This window comes from Dryobates pubescens, chromosome 11, assembly GCF_014839835.1.
Source record: "Dryobates pubescens isolate bDryPub1 chromosome 11, bDryPub1.pri, whole genome shotgun sequence".
Lineage (NCBI taxonomy): Eukaryota > Metazoa > Chordata > Aves > Piciformes > Picidae > Dryobates > Dryobates pubescens.
The window spans coordinates 1975018-1991893 of record NC_071622.1 but is presented as its reverse complement, the minus strand read 5'-3'; the positions used below and the strand labels follow the sequence as shown (position 1 = coordinate 1991893).

Genomic DNA, 16876 nt, shown 5'->3' with positions numbered 1-16876 from the left:
CGGCGGGAGCCGCCATTTCCCGCCCGGCGCTGCGGGGTGGCAGCCACGACGCCGAAATGGAGCCCAGAGAGGGGAGCGGGGCCGGGCAGCAAAGCCTTGCCCCGTCCCGGAGACGGTCAGGGTGCAAGCATCTCCCCCCTGGTTTGCATCTGCCCTAGAGGGTTTTGTTTCCAGCTGCTGCAGAACAAAACTGCCAGCGGGTTCATCTTGCAGCTCTGTACAAGGTGAAAATAGCCTGGAGGAGGCTCAGGGGAGACCTTCTTGCGCTCTCCAACTCCCTGAAGGGAGGTTGGAGCCAGCTGGGGGTTGGTCTCTTCTCCCAGGCAGGCAGCACCAGAACAAGAGGACACAGTCTCAAGCTGTGCCAGGGGAGGGTTAGGCTGGGTGTTAGGAAGAAATTCTTCCCAGCAAGAGAGATTGGCCCTTGGGATGTGCTGCCCCGGGAGGTGGTGGAGTCACCATCGCTGGAGGTGTTCAAGAAAGGCTTGGATGTGGCACTTGGAGCCATGGTTTAGTTGTCAGGGGGTGTTAGGGATTAGGTCGTAAGTTGGACTTGATGATCTCTGAGGTCTTTTCCAACCTGGCTGACTATGATGGGGGCCATCCAGATGGGACCTGGACAAGCTGGAGAGGTGGGAACGTATGAACCTCATGAGGTTCAATAAAGCCAGGTTCAAGGTCCTGTACACGGATCAGGGCAACCCTGCTATCAAACTAGGTTGGGGATGGAGGGCTGGGAGGGGTGCTGGTGGGTGAAAAGCTGGACATGAGCCAGCACTGTGAGCTGCCAGCCCAGAGCCAGCCGTGCCCTGGGCTGATCCCCGACAGCAGGTGGAGGGAGGGGGTTCTGCCCCTCTGCTCTATTCTGCTGACTCCCTGCCAGCTCTGGAGTCCTCAGCAGAGAAATGGGCCTGTTGGAGCAGTGCCAGCCGAGGCCATTGCAATGGCAGGAGGGCTGGGAGGCCTCTGCCAGGAGGCCAGGCTGAGAGTTGCGGGTGTTCAACTTGGAGAAGGCTCTGAAGAAACCAAAGCCCTGGCATCAACATGCTTCTCGAGAGAGGCGTTGGGCTGCTCTGCATAGAGCAAATAAAGCCAAGTACGGCAAACAAAACCCACCCACTGGCCCACAGCTCTACGCCTCCTTAAGAAACAACAACTCTCCTCTTCCCGCGGCACAAGCAGCCGCCGCGCCGCCCGTCCCCGCCCGCCGCTCCCCGCCCTTCTCCCCTCAGGCGCCCGCCCGCCGCCGCCTCCCCTGACGCCAAGCATCACGTGCCCACCGCTCGCCCAATCCGCTCTCAGGGGTTGCTCGCGCAGCGAATTTAAACCGCGGGGCCGCGGCCGTTGCGCTGCGCGGGGCGGAGCTGCCGGGAGGGCTCCCTCGGTTCCCTGCCCGCCCCGGCGGGGCACCGCTGAGGGATATGGAGGGGCGGCCGGCAGCCCCCGGGCCCTACCGAGCCACCAAGCTGGTGAGGATGGCGGGCTGCGGCTGCCTGGCGGCTGGGTTTTGGGTGGTCTTCGGGTGGGTTTGTGGGGTGGGAGCAGGAACAGCCGGTGCTCCCGCGGTGCCTGGGCCTTCTCGTTATGCTGGGTCTGTGCCTCAGGGCAGAACGTAAGTTAATGTCAACCGTCGTGTGCCCCCGTGGTGCCCGCAGCGCTGCGTGGCCCCTGAGCTTCCCCAGCGGCCGCGATCGCTGCTGTCTGAGCGCAGCGGGGGGGCGGTGGGAGAGGAGGGGTCTGGACCCCAGGCTGAAAGCCCTGGGGCTCTTGAGCCTGGAGAAGAGCAGCCTGAGAGCAGTGCTGGTCAGTATCTACAGTCCTGGCCCCTGTCTCTTTGCCGTGGTGCCCGGTGACAGCACAGGGGGCAGTGGCACAAACTGGGGCCCAGGAGGTGCCAGCTGAGCCGGAGGAGAAGAAAATTCTGCTCAGGCAACACAAAATACCCTGTAGGAAGAGCGAGTGGTGGTGGCACTGCCTTGCTCTTAGAAAACTGATCAATGCCTTACTAGAAGCAGCCTGCTCGGTAGTGTGCTGTGTAATTGTGTTACACAGGAAGGGAATCCTAGGGTTGTTTTGGTTGGAAAAGCCCTCTGAGATCCGTTGAGTCCAACCGTCAACCCAACACCGCTGTGACCACCAAACCATGTCCCCAAGTGCCACGGCCACACGGTTTAACACCTCCGGGCATGGTCACTCCACCGCCTCCCCGGGTAGCCTGTTCCAGTGCCTGACCACTCTTGCAGGAAAGACTTTTTTCCTGCTCTGCAATGTAAGAAAATCCTTTAGAACTGATGTTCCTGTGCTTTTGGCAGCTGGCTTCATCTCATGGCTGGGAGCTGCACCAAGCTTGAGGGCTTTGATTTGGCAGTGCCTTCAGGAAACTGAGCTGATAAAAATGCTGGGTGTGGGCAAGGAGGGTCAATAGAGCTTGTGAATGTGAAACTCTAATCTCATTTTCAGTTACAGAGGAATGAGATGAAAGTGGCAAACAGAGAGAGGTGATTCTCTTATTCTGCTCTGGTGAGACCTCACCTGGAGTCCTGAGTCCAGCTCTGTGGCCCCCAACACAAGAAGAGCCTAGACCTGGTGGAGCAGGTCCAGAAGAGGCCAGAAAGATGATCCAAGGGCCTGGAGCACCTCCCCTGTAGGGACAGAGAGTTGAGGCTGTTCACCTTGGAAAAGAGAAGGCTACGGGGAGACCTTAGAGCAGCCTTCCAGTACCTGAAGGGGACTGTTTAGAAGTGCCTGTGGTGATAGGAGAAGGGGCAATAGGCAGGGTTTGAAACTGGAGCAGGGGAGATTTAGGGTGGCCATCAGGAGGAAGCTCTCCACAACGAGAGTGGTGAAAAACTGGAACAGGTTGCCCAGAGATGTGGAGACATTCAAGTTGAAACTTGATGGGACCCTGAGCAACCTGACCTAGTTGATGTCCCTGCTGACTGCAGCTAAGGGGTTGGCCAAAATGACTTTTGAGGGTCCCTTCCAACCAGGTGCATCCTGTGAAAGCATTGGGATTTCATTGATAAGCTCAGTCATGTAACATTGTTTTGATTGATGCTTTCACTGATCACCTTCAGGCCTTCACCTGAAGTTCTTTGCTCTTTTGTTTCCCTTGCAGTGGAATGAAATTACAAGATACTTCCGAGCAGGGATGCCCTTGAGGAAACACAGGCAACACTTCAAGAAGCATGGAAGCTGCTTCACTGCCTCAGAAGCTGTGGACTGGCTCCATGAAGTGCTAAGGAACAACAGTAACTTTGGTCCTGAAGTGACCAGGCAGCAGACTGTTCAGTTACTAAGAAAGTTTCTCAAGAATCATGTCATTGAAGATATAAAAGGGAGGTGGGGAGCTGAAAATTTAGATGACAACAGTGCACTTTACAGGTACTGAAATGCTGAGGAGTTCACAGAGCTCAAAAATGTCCTACTTTGGGTAGAGCCATTGTGCCCAAACTTAATTATTAGCACCATTTCACTCCACTCACCCTTTGACTTCACTCTGAATTGCAGCTTAGACCACACATCCTCTGTGCTGAGTGCTCCCTGCATGCTTTTCTCCAGCCAGGTTTTTCACTGCCATGTGTGCTTTGGAGAGGAGCCAAGGAGAGTTGGTTGTAGTAGCTCCATGCTGTGCCACCAGCACTCCTGAGTTTGCTGCTCTTGGATGTTCTGCAGGACACCTAAGAGAAGCAGTCTTTGCTAAGTTCTTTAATTAAAGATATTAGTGGCCCTTACTTCTCAAATTCTGCTCTCAGTGGTGTATATAAATCCTGACCATCTTCAGCTTGACTTTGGAATCAAGACAAGTAGCCCAAACCTGATTTATAATCAAGAAAAGCAGCCCAGAGTCAATTCATAGCAAGATGAACAGTGTTCTACAGAGAAAATCCCAGCAGGTCTCTTCTTGTTTTCCTGAAGCCCATCAGAATCTTCTGGAATCACACTGATGTGGAGTCTGAGGCTAGAGTTTTGGTGAAGTGGTTTCTATTTCTCCTCTATTCTACATATACTTAATGTGGAATGGCTTTCAGCCTGAGGAGGGCAGATTTAAACTGGAGATCAGGAATTCTTTCCAGTCAGGGTGGTGAGACACTGGCACAGGTTGCCCAGGGAGGTGATGGATGCCCCCTCCCTGGAGGTGTTCAAGGTTGGACAAGGCCTTGAGCAACCTGGGCTGGTGGAAGGTGTCCCTGCCCATGGCAGGGGGTTGGAACTGGGTGATATTTAAGGTCCCTTCTAACTCAAACCATTCTGTGAATCTATGAACATCATTCCTATTCATTACAGATTTCCTTCAGCATCTCCAGTCAAACCTCTACCAAGCTCATGTCCACCAAAAGAGGACTTGGAAAACTTCTCCAGAGACAAGGAAAGACTTCTGAAACTGCCACATTTGTCCAGGAGACCTTTCAAAAAACATGAGTTGCTGCAGTCTCTGGTAAGGACTTCTTCATTTCTCGGAGATCATTTGAGTTCCAGAGACCTGGCCAAAATGGGGGGGCATTCTGTATCTATATGATGGGGGGCAAGGGGCCATGCTCTTCTCTGTGGTGCCCAGGCAAAGTACAAGGGGTAACAGGCACAAACTGGAACCCAGGAGGTTCCATCTGAACAGGAGGAGAAAATTCTTTGGTTTTCAAGCCCTGGAGCAGGCTGCCCAGAGAGGTTGTGGAGTCTCCTTGTGTGGAGAGCTTCCAAAGCCAGCTGGGCATTGTGCTGCTGGGCAAGCTGCTGTGGGTGCCCTGCTGGAGCAGGGGGGTTGGACTGGATGATCTCCAGAGGTCCTTTTCAATCCCCACCATGCTGGGATTCTGGGGTATGTTTTTGTTGAGACTTAATATTCATTAGGACAAGTAAAAGGCACAAGTTATTTGCCTTTGGTTTGTAGCTGGGTTTGGTTTCATTTTGGTGCTCTGTTAAGGTCAGTCCCTGGATCATGGCTTGGAATTGGATTTTCTACAGAAGGATTTATAGCTCTGAGGATAACTTTTACTTCATTTTGAGTTCCCTGAAGTGACTTACTCATCTTCTGCTCTCAACCACTCATTTGCAGGAGAACATAGGAAAACCAGGCCCAGGTGTAACAGAGGAAAAGAAAGCAGGCAAGCTTCATAGGAATGAAATAAGCCAGGAATACGTGGAAGAAACTTGGAGAAATGTCATTCTCATACAGTAAGGAAAACATTGTCACAAGCACCTTCTGGGGTGTGCTTGGGCATGCTCTTTCTTCACTGACATTTGCTCTTTGTCCCAGCAATGTGCCCTTGTGGCCAAGAAGGCAAATGGTCTCCTGGGGTGCATTCAGGAGAGGGTGGCCAGTAGGTTGAGGGAGGTTCTTCTCCCACCCTGCTCTGCCCAGCTGAGGCCTCATCTGCAGTACTGAGTTCAGTTATGAGCTCCTCAGTTTGAGAAGGACAGGGACTTGCTAGAGAGGGTACAGCAAAGGGCTACAAAGATGCTGAGGCCACTGGAACATCTCTGTGATGAGGGAAGACTGAGAATTGGTGCTTTTCAGTCTGGAAAATTGCAGACTGAGAGGTGGGAAATCATCAGTGCTGATCAATACCTCAGGGGTGGGTGTCAGGAGGATGAGGCCAGGCTCTTTTCAGTGGTGCCCAGTGACAGGACAAAGGGTAATGGCTCCCAACTGGAACACAAGAAGTTCCATCTAAACACGAGGAGGAACTTCTGTAAGGGTGAGGGAGCCCTGGACCAGGCTGTCCAGAGAGGTAATGGAGTCCCTGTGTCTGCAGATACTCAAACCCCACCTGGCTGTGTTCCTGTGTGACCTGCTCTAGGTGAACCTGCCTTGGCAGGGGCTAGGACTGGAGGATCTCCAGAGGTCTCCTCCAACTGAAAGTGTCCTGACATTGTCTTTCTGGAACTGAGAGTTTCTCCAACAGCAAACAGTCTCCTCCAGTAACTGGTGCTGGGATGGAAAAACCTCCTTTTAGTTCACAACTGGCAAACCTTCTAGACAGCAGCTCTTCTCCTTGCAGTTTGCAAACCATCTTAGGACTCCCATCTTTGGAAGAAGTTTTGCAGCCCAGCCAGATCATTCCTGAGTATGTCATATACAACATGACCAACACAAGCAAGCATGGTGTTGTCATCTTGCAGAACAAAGCAGGTAAGATTGGGTTTGTCTGGCTTTCAGTGAAGACTCAGTGTAGTGCAATTACCACAAGCAACAAACAGTAACTAAAGTAATAGATTTTGTATTCTGTTACACTCCCCCCACCCCTTAACTGCAGTACAATTCATTCTCTTTGTCCCCAGGGTGTTGTCACTGTTGCCTTCATTTTTAAATTACATAGATATAGAACTATTTTAGTATTAAACTTGAGCTTCTCTTTCATCTGAGTCATCATGAAGGCTCTGGATAAATTCTGTGCTTGTTTTATTGCAGAAGACCTCCCTCACTGGGTGTTATCAGCTATGAAGTGCCTTGCCTACTGTAAGTCACCCCACAGCTTTTGAAGTTCCAGAAAAGCAGTTTTGAGTTGAAAATTAACTATATTTGCACCTTAAGACCAACTGTGAAGTTTCACAGGAAATTCAAATCATCTTAGTGCCTTGAGAAGCACTGAGTGCAAACCAGATCAAATTATTGCTCTGAAATGTAGGCTACAAGAATTCACACATGCTAAAGGTGGTGTACTTCAGGTGATCAAGATATTAGTCCCTTAGCAGTCTTAATCATCCTGAGTTTGGGGCTGCATCATCTGATGCTGCCTCTTTTCTAGCAATGTGAACAGATCAAACTGGTGGAAGAAGAGAGGCTCCTCTCTTTGGAGCAGGGCAGGACAAGGGGTAATGGTTTAGACTGAAAGAGGGAGGTTCAGACTGGAGAGAAGGGAGAAATGTTTGGCAGTGAGGGTGGTGAGAGCCTGGCTTTGGCTGCCCAGAGAGGTGGGAGCTGCCCCATCCCTGGAACCATTTCAAGTCAGATTTTCTGGGGCCTCTGAGCAACCTGCTCTAGTTTCAGCTGTCCCTGCTGACTGCAGAGGGATTGGACTGGCTGACCTTGGAAGGTGCTTTCCAACCCCAAGCAGTCCATGATACTTGAGTCTATGGAAGGTGCAGGGGCACTGAAGCCTGCAAGCTTTCAGCAGAGGCACGTTCTCCAAGGCCAGGAAAAAGCTAAGCAGAGTCAGGCAGGGAGAAAACTTGACTGGTTGAGCAAACCTCTGCAGTTCAGGAGTAGAGGGACTTCTTCCTGGCTGCAGGCTGGACAAGAACAGTTCCTACATTTCATGTTAAACTGGGGAGGCCAATTCAAAGAAAACCAGTCAGAGTTTTTTTGCTTTGCTTAGAAGAAATGAAACAAAAGTTGGCAAAGGAGTTGAGATAAAAGCCTGCTGCTGCAGTCAGCCTTACAGTGACTGAACTTAGGAGAACAGGAGGAAGAGTTCCACTCCAGAGCATAGGTCTTGTGAGGATAGCTGAGGCCACTGGGCTTGTTGAGATTGGAGACAAGGAGGCTGAGGGCAACCTTCTGGCTCTGTATGACTCCCTGAAAGGAGTTTGCTGGAAGTTGGTCTCATATCCCAAGGGACAAGTGATAACACAAGAGGAAGGGGCCTCAAGTTGCCCCAGGGGAGGTTTAGGTTGGACATGAGGAACAATTTCTTCCCCTTGAGGGTTGTCAAGGCCTGGCCCAGGCTGCCCAGGGCAGTGGTGGAGTCCCCATCCCTGGAGGGGTTTGAAAGCTGTGGAGCTGTGATGCTGAGGGCCGTGGTTTAGTGGTGAGCTGGCAGTGCTGGGTTAAGGATTGAACTCAATGACCTCAAAGGTCTCTCCCAACCAAACCAGTTCTGTGATTGATTTGTTCCTCCATTTTGCACTTGCTTGCTGACATGATGGCTGTGAAAATCATTCTAACAAGAACAATCTGAGGCTGATTTAAACCAAAATAACAACACCCCCCCCTAACTTTTTAAGTAATGGACTTGAGAGTAAATTTTCTTTCTTCACCTTTTTTTAGGGCCTAGAAACAATGACCTGAACCAACCAACTTACAGTGGCTTTGAGCGAGATGTCTTCAGGACAGTTGCTGATTACTTCCTGAGTCTCCCTGAGCCACTGCTGACTTTTGAGTACTATGAACTCTTTGTCAATGTTTTAGGTATGTGGAAATCAGTGCAGAGCTGAAGCAACTGGGCAACAAATCTGTCCTTCAAAACCCAGCTTGAGCCTCCCACCTGAACTGTGTGACAGCTCCAGAAGGAAGCTTCTTCCTGTTCAGGAGGAAGCATCGCTGCCCTCACTCTGTGTTAGGATGTTAATTGAAGCACAGTTCTGTCTCACCACTGCTCTGAGCTCCATGATATGCTATAACCATAGCCTAAAAATATGCTTGTTGCTCTCTGTTCCTCACTGCTGCAGTGTGTAACTCCCTCTGTTCTTGCATGGTGGTTGCAATCACCTTGGTTTTGGATTCAGCTGCAATTTTTCCCTGAGGTTTTACTAACAGTCAGCTGTGACTTAATGTCTTACCTGTTCTTTTTCCCCTCAATTAGCAGCTTGCTTTCTGAACTTGTCCAGTTTCATACCACTTGCATCTTAACTTCTATTTCATTTTCTGATAGTTATGTGTGGCTGCATCACAATTCCACATAGATGCAGTGGAAAACACTCTGTCCAGGATGAGAAATGTGACTCTCAACCTTCAAAACCTCTTCAATTGAACTCTTTCAAGTCAACTGAGTGTCTTCTTCTCAGCCTGCTTCATAAAAAGCCTGACAAAAGAAAGACAGACCATGAAGCTTTCAGGAAGCCTTCTTCAGGAGAGTTCAGTGCTCAAAAGCAATGTGCCAAGGAACTGCAGCAGCACAAAGTGAGGTGTGCTCCAGGGAGTGCTGAGAATCTCATAGGAGGAAGCTGTCAGAATCTTTCAGCTTTCAGGAATGAACAAGATCCCCCTCGACCATTTAGGACAAGATGTTACTCTTTGGAAGGGATTGGAGATCCTACTTCAAGTGTACAAAGTCAAGGAGACTCTGATTCCCTCAGGCAAAGGGATGGAAAACCATCACTCCTGCAGGAGCAGAGCACTAACTGTGGCCTGCAGCCTGGCTTTGATAACACAGCTCAAAACCAGCCTCTTGGAGTCAGGAGAGCATCTGCCTCAACTCTGCAGGATAAAGAGCTGTTGGATGAGCATCACAGAGCAAAGCAAATAGGCAGGTCTCTGAGCTTGCTTGGCAAGAGGACCTCCAAAAGCTGCTCCAGCATTAATATGCCAGTTGCTGAAATCACACTGAAGCCAAAACCTCGCCTCTGTGGGCAAGGAAACCCAGATCCCTCCGTGGCTACTTCAGTGGACATCAGGAGGGAGGTTTCTGCTGTCACCATCAAAAGAAGACTCTCCAAAAGTACCACAGAACTCTCAGAGCACTCTTTCCCTCACTCCTCTTGTATGTTGAGTGGCACACAAAGTAAGGTGGCTTATCTAAAGCATGTTGTGAGGCCTTGTGTTGACTAACTCATCTCTGCTTCCTTACTCTTTGACACTTGCTAGGGGTGTTGTTGTGCAGATAACACAGCCTGTGAGGCTCGATAACAAAGCCTGCTTGAGAAATTGCACACTTTCAAGGTAGCCCCTTTGTAACTCTGCTAACAAATGGTAGCAGTGTAGTATCTTAGGACTCTTAAAGTTGATCTGTTTTTCATTCACCTTCCTCTTCAGGTAAGTGGTAAGTAATTCTGACCTAGAAGCTGAGAGTGAGGTAAGGGGGTTGGAACTAGATGATCTTTAAGGTCCCTTCCAACCCAAACCATTCTGAAGACTATGAATTAGCACAGATCTGCCTTTTTGGAGGAGACTTTCTGGTCTCTGAAAGGTATTTCTTGGGAGTAACATGAGTGTCATTTCTTTGGGTGTTGGGTTGGACTGGGTGATCAAGGAATCACAGTGTCATGGACTGGTTTGGATTGGAAGGGACCCTGAAAGATCCATCCAGTCCAACCCCTGCTGCAGTCAGCAGGGACATCTGCAACTAGAGCAGGTTGCTCAGAGCCCCAGATGACCTGGAATGGTTTCAGGGATGGAAATCTCCAGAGGTCCCTTCCAACCCCTATCATTCTGTGATTCTTGTCTTGTGGTCTTGTCCTGGTGGTACAGTTCAGAAGGAAGCAAGCTGAAGATGGCCACCCCCAGAGAAGGCCACAGAATGTTACTTACCTTGTTACAGCTGATCCCTGTAGGTGAGCCTAGAGATGGGGCCTACAAGAAAGCTGGGGAGGGGTTTTTTAGAAGGCCTTCTTGCCCTTCTCTGGACCTGCTCCAGCACCTCAAAGTCCTTGGAGGGGCCCAAAACAACCTAGTACTCAAGTGCCTGGTGCAGGGGAACAATCCCTGCCCTGGTCCTGCTGGCCACACCATTGCTGATCCAAGCCAGGATACTGGTGACCACCTGGGCACACACTGGCTCACCCCCAACACCCCCATGTCTCTGCTGGCCAGTTTCCTGGGTCAGTCCTAGGTGAAGCTGTGCTCCTCAGCTTGCAGGCAGGTAGGTGCCAAGGCCCCAGGTTGGATGAGGCCTTGAGCAACCTGCTCCAGTGGAAGGTGTCCCTGCCCGTGGCAGTGGGGCCAGACTTGGATGATCTTTAAGGTCCCTTCCACCGACCCCATTCTTGCACTGAGGTAAAATACCCTGAAAAGCTCAGCTCAGACCTGAATGCCAGCTTTGGTTTTTTCCTTCCACTTGCAGACCTCCTGCAGCCTCACTTGGAAAGGATTGCTGTGGAAGCCCTGCAGATCTGCTGCCTGCTGCTGCCCCCAGCCAACCGCCGGCGGCTGCAGCTGCTGCTGCGCATGGCGGCGCGGCTCAGCTGCAACGTGGACATGCCCCGGCTGCACGACGCCCTGGGCACCCGCTCTCTGGTGAGCCAGCCTGCCCTGCAGCCTCCTGCTGCTTCAGCACCTCCCCCCCCTGCCCCCAGCACTGCTCTGCACTTGGGGGGCTTCTCTCGGGGCACTGAAGTGGTGATGAACGGCAGGGGGGAAAGAGCAAGGCCTGCGAGTCGGGGGAGGGGATTCTGCCCCTCGGCTCCATGCTGCTGGGACCCCCCCTGCAGTGCTGGGCCAGCTCTGGGGTCCTCAGCACAGCAGAGACAGGGACCTGTTGGAGTGGGGCTAGAGGACACACCACCAATGCTGGGAGGGCTGGAAGCCCTCTGCTGTGAGGCCAGGCTGAGAGAGCTGGGGTTGTTCAGGCTAGAGAAGAAGGCTCCAGGGAGACCTTCAGTGCTTAAAGGGAGTTATTCTCACCCAGGTGCAGAACCCTCCCCTTGACCTCATTGGACTTGCTGGGGTTTCACTCTGCCCAGCTCTAGCCTGGCCATGTCTCACTGGGTGGCAGCACAGCCCCACAGAGTGCCACAGAGTGCCACCACCCCTCCCTCCAGTTTGGCTTGGATGGGACCACACTGCGATGGGTTAGGAACTGGCTGGAGGGCCGAGCCCAGAGAGTGGTAGTGAATGGTGCCACATCCAGCTGGCAGCCAGGCACCAGTGGTGTGCCCCAGGGAGCAGTGCTGGGCCCCATGCTCTTTAACATCTTTATTGATGATCTGGACGAGGGCATCGAGTCCATCATCAGTAAATTTGCTGACGACACCAAGCTGGGGGCAGGAGTTGATCTGCTGGAGGGCAGAGAGGCTCTGCAGAGGGACCTCGACAGGCTGGGCAGATGGGCAGAGTCCAACGGCATGAGATTGAACACATCCAAGTGCCGGGTTCTGCACATTGGCCACAGCAACCCCATGCAGAGCTACAGGCTGGGGTCAGAGTGGCTGAGAGCAGCCAGGCAGAGAGGGACCTGGGGGTGCTGGTCAACGGTAGACTGAACATGAGCCTGCAGTGTGCCCAGGCAGCTAAGAGGGCCAATGGCATCCTGGCCTGCATCAGGAACAGTGTGGCCAGCAGGAGCAGGGAGGTCATTCTGCCCCTGTACACTGCACTGGTTAGGCTGCACCTCGAGTACTGTGTCCAGTTCTGGGCCCCTCAGTTTAGGAAGGAGGTTGACTTGCTGGAACGAGTCCAGAGAAGAGCAACAAAGTTGGTGAGGGGTTTGGAACACAGCCCTGTGAGGAGAGGCTGAGGGAGCTGGGGTTGCTTAGCCTGGAGAAGAGGAGGCTCAGGGCTGACCTTATTACTCTCTACAACTACCTGAAGGGAGGTTGTAGACAGACAGATGTTGGTCTCTTCTCCCAGGCAAGCAGTACCAGAACAAGAGGACACAGTCTCAGGCTGCACCAGGGGAGGTTCAGGCTGGATGTTAGAAAAAAGTTCTATACAGAAAGAGTGATTGCACATTGGAATGGGCTGCCTGGGGAGGTGGTGGAGTCGCCATCACTGGAGGTTTTTAGGAGAAGACTTGACAGGGTGCTTGGTGCTGTGGGTTAGTTGTTTGGGCGGTGTTGGATTGGTGATGGGTTGGACGTGGTGATCTTGAAGGTCTCTTCCAACCTGGTTTATTCTATGTATTCTCATCCAGTTGACAGTAATTCCCTGTGCTATTGTGCCTGGACAAAGGCAAATGCTTCCTCTTCCAATGCCTTGCAGATGATCCAGACCTTCTCTGGCTGCGTGCTGCGCGGTGCAGCAGGGGCTGAGCTGGATGAGCTGCTTGCCACACGGCTGCTGTCCTTCCTGATGGACCACCAGCAGCACATACTTCAGGTCCCAACTTACCTGCAGGTCGCGGTGCGAGATCACATCGAGTACATGAAGGTGGCTCAGGTTGGTCCTGCTGGGCTTGCAACTTGTGCTGCCACTCTGGAGACTTGGGTGTGTGTTGGATGCCTCCTAGCTGATGGAATCCTAGAATTGGTTGGGTTGGGGGAGACCACTAAGATCCAGGCCAGCCCTCAACCCAACACCGCCACAGCCACTAAACCACGTCCCCCAGTGCCATGTCCACACATTTCCTTCTGCCTGGAGAAGAGGAGGCTCAGAGGAGACCTTGCTCTCTCCAGCTCCCTGAAGGGAGGCTGTAGCCAGGTCTCTTCTCCCAGGCAGCACCAGAACAAGAGGACACAGTCTCAAGCTGTGCCAGGGGAAGTTTAGGCTGGAGGTGAGGAGAAAGTTCTTCCCAGCAAGAGAGGTTGGCCCTTGGGATGTGCTGCCCAGGGAGGTGGTGGAGTCCCTGTCCCTGGAGGTGTTCAAAAAAGGATAGGATGTGGCCCTTGGAGCCTTGGTTTAGTTAGTCATGAGGTTGGACTTGATGATCTCAGAGGTCTTTTCCAAGCATATTGATTCTATGATTCTTGAAGACCTCCAGGGATGGGGACTCCACCACCTCCTGGGCAGCCTGTTCCAATGCCTGACCAGTATCTAATCATTAGACCTCCTTCAACTCTTCTTTCAGAGCAAATGTCCAGAGGAAGAAATTTGTGCCATATTGCCAACCTATTCATACTGCAAGCAAATAACTCCTGAGGAGTTTGAAGAACAGAAGGTTTCTACCTCACAAGCTGCAGTGGCAGAGCTCCTGGAGAACATCCTCAAAGATAAAAACCTGTCTGTGAAAGACAAGAAGAAAAAGCTGAAGCAGGTAAAAGTGTGGTGGGTAGTGCACTCAGAAATGCCTTTGTGAGGGATCTTGGTCATCAGAGCAGAGTCTGCAGAGAAGTGCTTCTGTAGAACCATTATGGTTGGGAAAGACCTCCAGGATCACCAAGGCCAAGTGGTAACCCAGCACTGCCAGCTCACTGCTAAACCAGGGCCCTCAGCATCACAGCTCCACAGCTTTCAAACCCCTCCAGGGATGGGGACTCCATCACTGCCCTGGGCAGCCTGGGCCAGGCCTTGACAACCCTCAAGGAGAAGAAATTGTTCCTCATGTCCAACCTAAACCTCCCCTGGGGCAACTTGAGGCCCCTTCCTTTTGTCCTGTCACTTGTTCCTTGGGAGAAGAGACCAACCCCCACCTGGCTCCAACCTCCTTTCAGAGAGCTGTAGAGCCAGAAGGTCTCCCCTCAGCCTCCTTTTCTCCAGGCTCAACAACCCCAGTCCCCTCAGCTGCTCCACACCAGACCTCCAGACTCTTCACCAGTTTCATTGCCCTTCTCTGGACCTGCTCCATCACCTCAATGTCCTTCCTGCAGTGAGGAGCCCAAAACTGAACTCAGGCTGTGAGATATGGCCTCACCAGTGTGCACTGCAGGGGGGCAGTCCCTTCAGACCTGGTGACAACAAAAAAGCCTGTTGAATGTGTTCTGATTGCTTGGGATTTTAAAGACAGTGGCTGCCCCCTGCCTGGAGCTGTTCAAGGCCAGGCTGGATAAGGCCTTGTGCAGCCTGTTGTAGCAGGAGGTGTTCCTGCCCATGGCAGGGGAGTTGGAATGAAATGATCTCTAAGGTCTCTTCCAACACAAACCATTCTGTTTGGCAGCAGGGGTCTTCAAACAGTGGCTTGAAACCAGTCTCAAATGGGTCCTGCTCTGTTAAGTGAAGCATGGTAGGACCATAGCCTGGGCTGTGGTGGAGCACTGCCTGTAGAAGTTGCCATGCAAACCCTGCAGGTGAGCTTCACACCAACAGGTGGCCAAAGCAGTGAGCTTTGGGAAGTTCTCCCTGCTCCCAGTTCTGAAACACTTGGCTGGGGACTCAGCTTTGTGTTGTGTAACTTGTGTTGCTCAAGGCTCTCAGGCACCTTGGCCTGCTAACATCTTGCCTAATGCTGAAGCTCAGCTCTGTCAGGATTTAGTGCTGGAGAGGTTTTTCTGGTTTGGAAAAGCCTTTGGCAGGTGTCAGAGTGCTTCAACACTGTTGTGCTTGTCCTAGAATCTCCTAAGCAAGTCTTGTGACCCTGCAAAAGCAGCTTTGCAGAGCAAGGCACGTTGCTTTGGTTGCCCTCCTCTAGCTCCTACCACAGTGGTTTCTCATGGCTGTTGTGAAAACTTGCTGGGCTTGGTGAAGTGAAGCTTGGACCTAAGTCCAGAAGCAGCTTCAGGGCTGCATGGTTGCAAAGCTCATTCTTAGAGTCCCCAGAGCTGCATGGTGTCACTCTTTGTGCTGGCACAGCTGGTGGTGTGGGAACTCAGAGCTGCTTGGAGTGGTTATTCACCTTTGATGCTTTGAACTGGGACAAGCCAAGTATGTGACACTTCCCAGAGGGCTGGGGCCAACTTATGTCCATAGCAAAAAACCCAGATGGTGTCCCTGGTAATGGTGTGACCCTCATGAGCTTCTCTCTACAGCTCCCTGAGTGGAGTCTGGAGTGAGGTGGGTCTTGGCTCTTCTCCCTAGGAACAAGTGAGGCCAGAGAGGTGGTGATGTCCCATCCCTCCAACCTCCTTCCAGGGAGCTGCAGAGAGCCAGGAGGGTTCCCCTCAGCCTCTTCTCCAGGCTGAACACCCCGAGCTCCCTCAGCTGCTCCTCACCAGCCCTGTTCTCCAGACCCTTCTCCAGCTTTGCCCTTCTCTGCACCCACTCCAGCCCCTCAATGTCCTCCTTGGAGTGAGAAGCCCAACACTGCACCCAGGATTCAAGGTGCAGCCTTCCCAGTGCCCAGTACAGTGGGGCAGTCACTTCCCCAGTCCTGCTGGCCACCCCAGTGCTGAGCCAAGCCAGGGGCAGTCACTTCCCCAGTCCTGCTGGCCACCCCAGTGCTGAGCCAAGCCAGGGGCAGTCACTTCCCCAGTCCTGCTGGCCACCCCAGTGCTGAGCCAAGCCAGGGGCAGTCACTTCCCCAGTCCTGCTGGCCACCCCAGTGCTGAGCCAAGCCAGGGGCAGTCACTTCCCCAGTCCTGCTGGCCACCCCAGTGCTGAGCCAAGCCAGGGGCAGTCACTTCCCCAGTCCTGCTGGCCACCCCAGTGCTGAGCCAAGCCAGGGGCAATCACTTTCCCAGTCCTGCTGGCCACCCCAGTGCTGAGCCAAGCCAGGGGCAGTCACTTCCCCAGTCCTGCTGGCCACCCCAGTGCTGAGCCAAGCCAGGGGCAGTCACTTCCCCAGTCCTGCTGGCCACCCCAGTGCTGAGCCAAGCCAGGGGCAATCACTTCCCCAGTCCTGCTGGCCACCCCAGTGCTGAGCCAAGCCAGGGGCAATCACTTCCCCAGTCCTGCTGGCCACCCCAGTGCTGAGCCAAGCCAGGGGCAATCACTTCCCCAGTCCTGCTGGGACCCCAGTGCTGAGCCAAGCCAGGGGCAGTCACTTCCCCAGTCCTGCTGGGACCCCAGTGCTGAGCCAAGCCAGGGGCAATCACTTCCCCAGTCCTGCTGGGACCCCAGTGCTGAGCCAAGCCAGGATCCATCCTTACCAAGAGGTTGCTGCTCCAGCTGGGCCCAGCCAGAGCTTTTGGTGGGGTCTGATGCTTTCTCTGTTCTGCTTTTCTCTTTGCAGTTCCAGAAGGAATACCCCCTCATCTACCAGAACAGGTTTCCTGCCACTGAAAATGAAGCCATGCTCCTGGAGAACAAACCCACCATCAAGCCCCCCATGCTCAGCCTGAGGAGACCAAGATTTCGTAGCCTCAGATATTAACTTCACCAACTTCCCCTCACTGCAGCTGCTCAGCTCTTTGCTGGAGGAACAAATCAGTTACCAAAGTGCACTCCCAACAGATGTGCTGGTGGCTTTGAGGGGAGAAGGAAGCAATGTTTACAGGGGCATTGTGTCAAGGTGCCCAGTTCACTCTGTTATGTTTTGTGTGTGTGTCTGTGTCTTGCAGGGAACTTTTGGACTGAAAGAGAAATCTTCCTCAGTTTACAAATTGTTCCAGCCCATTCTCCCCAGTACAAGTGAAGCTAAACACAAAGCTGTCCTTAACCCAAAACAGAGCTTGTGTGTTCTGTGGGACACTAATCCCATGGCTGTTACTGGAGGTGGTGGTTGTTTCGGGAACCTCTGCCATTTCTTCTCCC

At 52.7% G+C, this 16876-nt stretch overlaps 1 protein-coding gene across 2 annotated transcripts; it reads left to right on the top strand.

Annotated features, from left to right (window-relative positions):
* Positions 1–1421: 1421 nt before the first annotated feature.
* On the top strand, positions 1422–16496 carry DEPDC1 (DEP domain containing 1). 2 transcript variants are annotated; one of them, XM_054165000.1, is made up of 12 exons: positions 1422–1469; positions 3119–3384; positions 4288–4438; positions 5054–5172; positions 6000–6130; positions 6410–6457; positions 7988–8128; positions 8592–9440; positions 10719–10891; positions 12575–12751; positions 13380–13565; positions 16356–16496. In XM_054165000.1, the coding sequence occupies exons 1-12, from the start codon at positions 1422–1424 to the stop codon at positions 16494–16496; spliced, it is 2430 nt and encodes an 809-aa protein (XP_054020975.1). The 2 variants fall into 2 exon arrangements, with proteins under 2 accessions (XP_054020975.1, XP_054020976.1); XM_054165001.1 differs by lacking the exon at positions 8592–9440.
* The last annotated feature ends 380 nt before the right edge of the window (positions 16497–16876 follow it).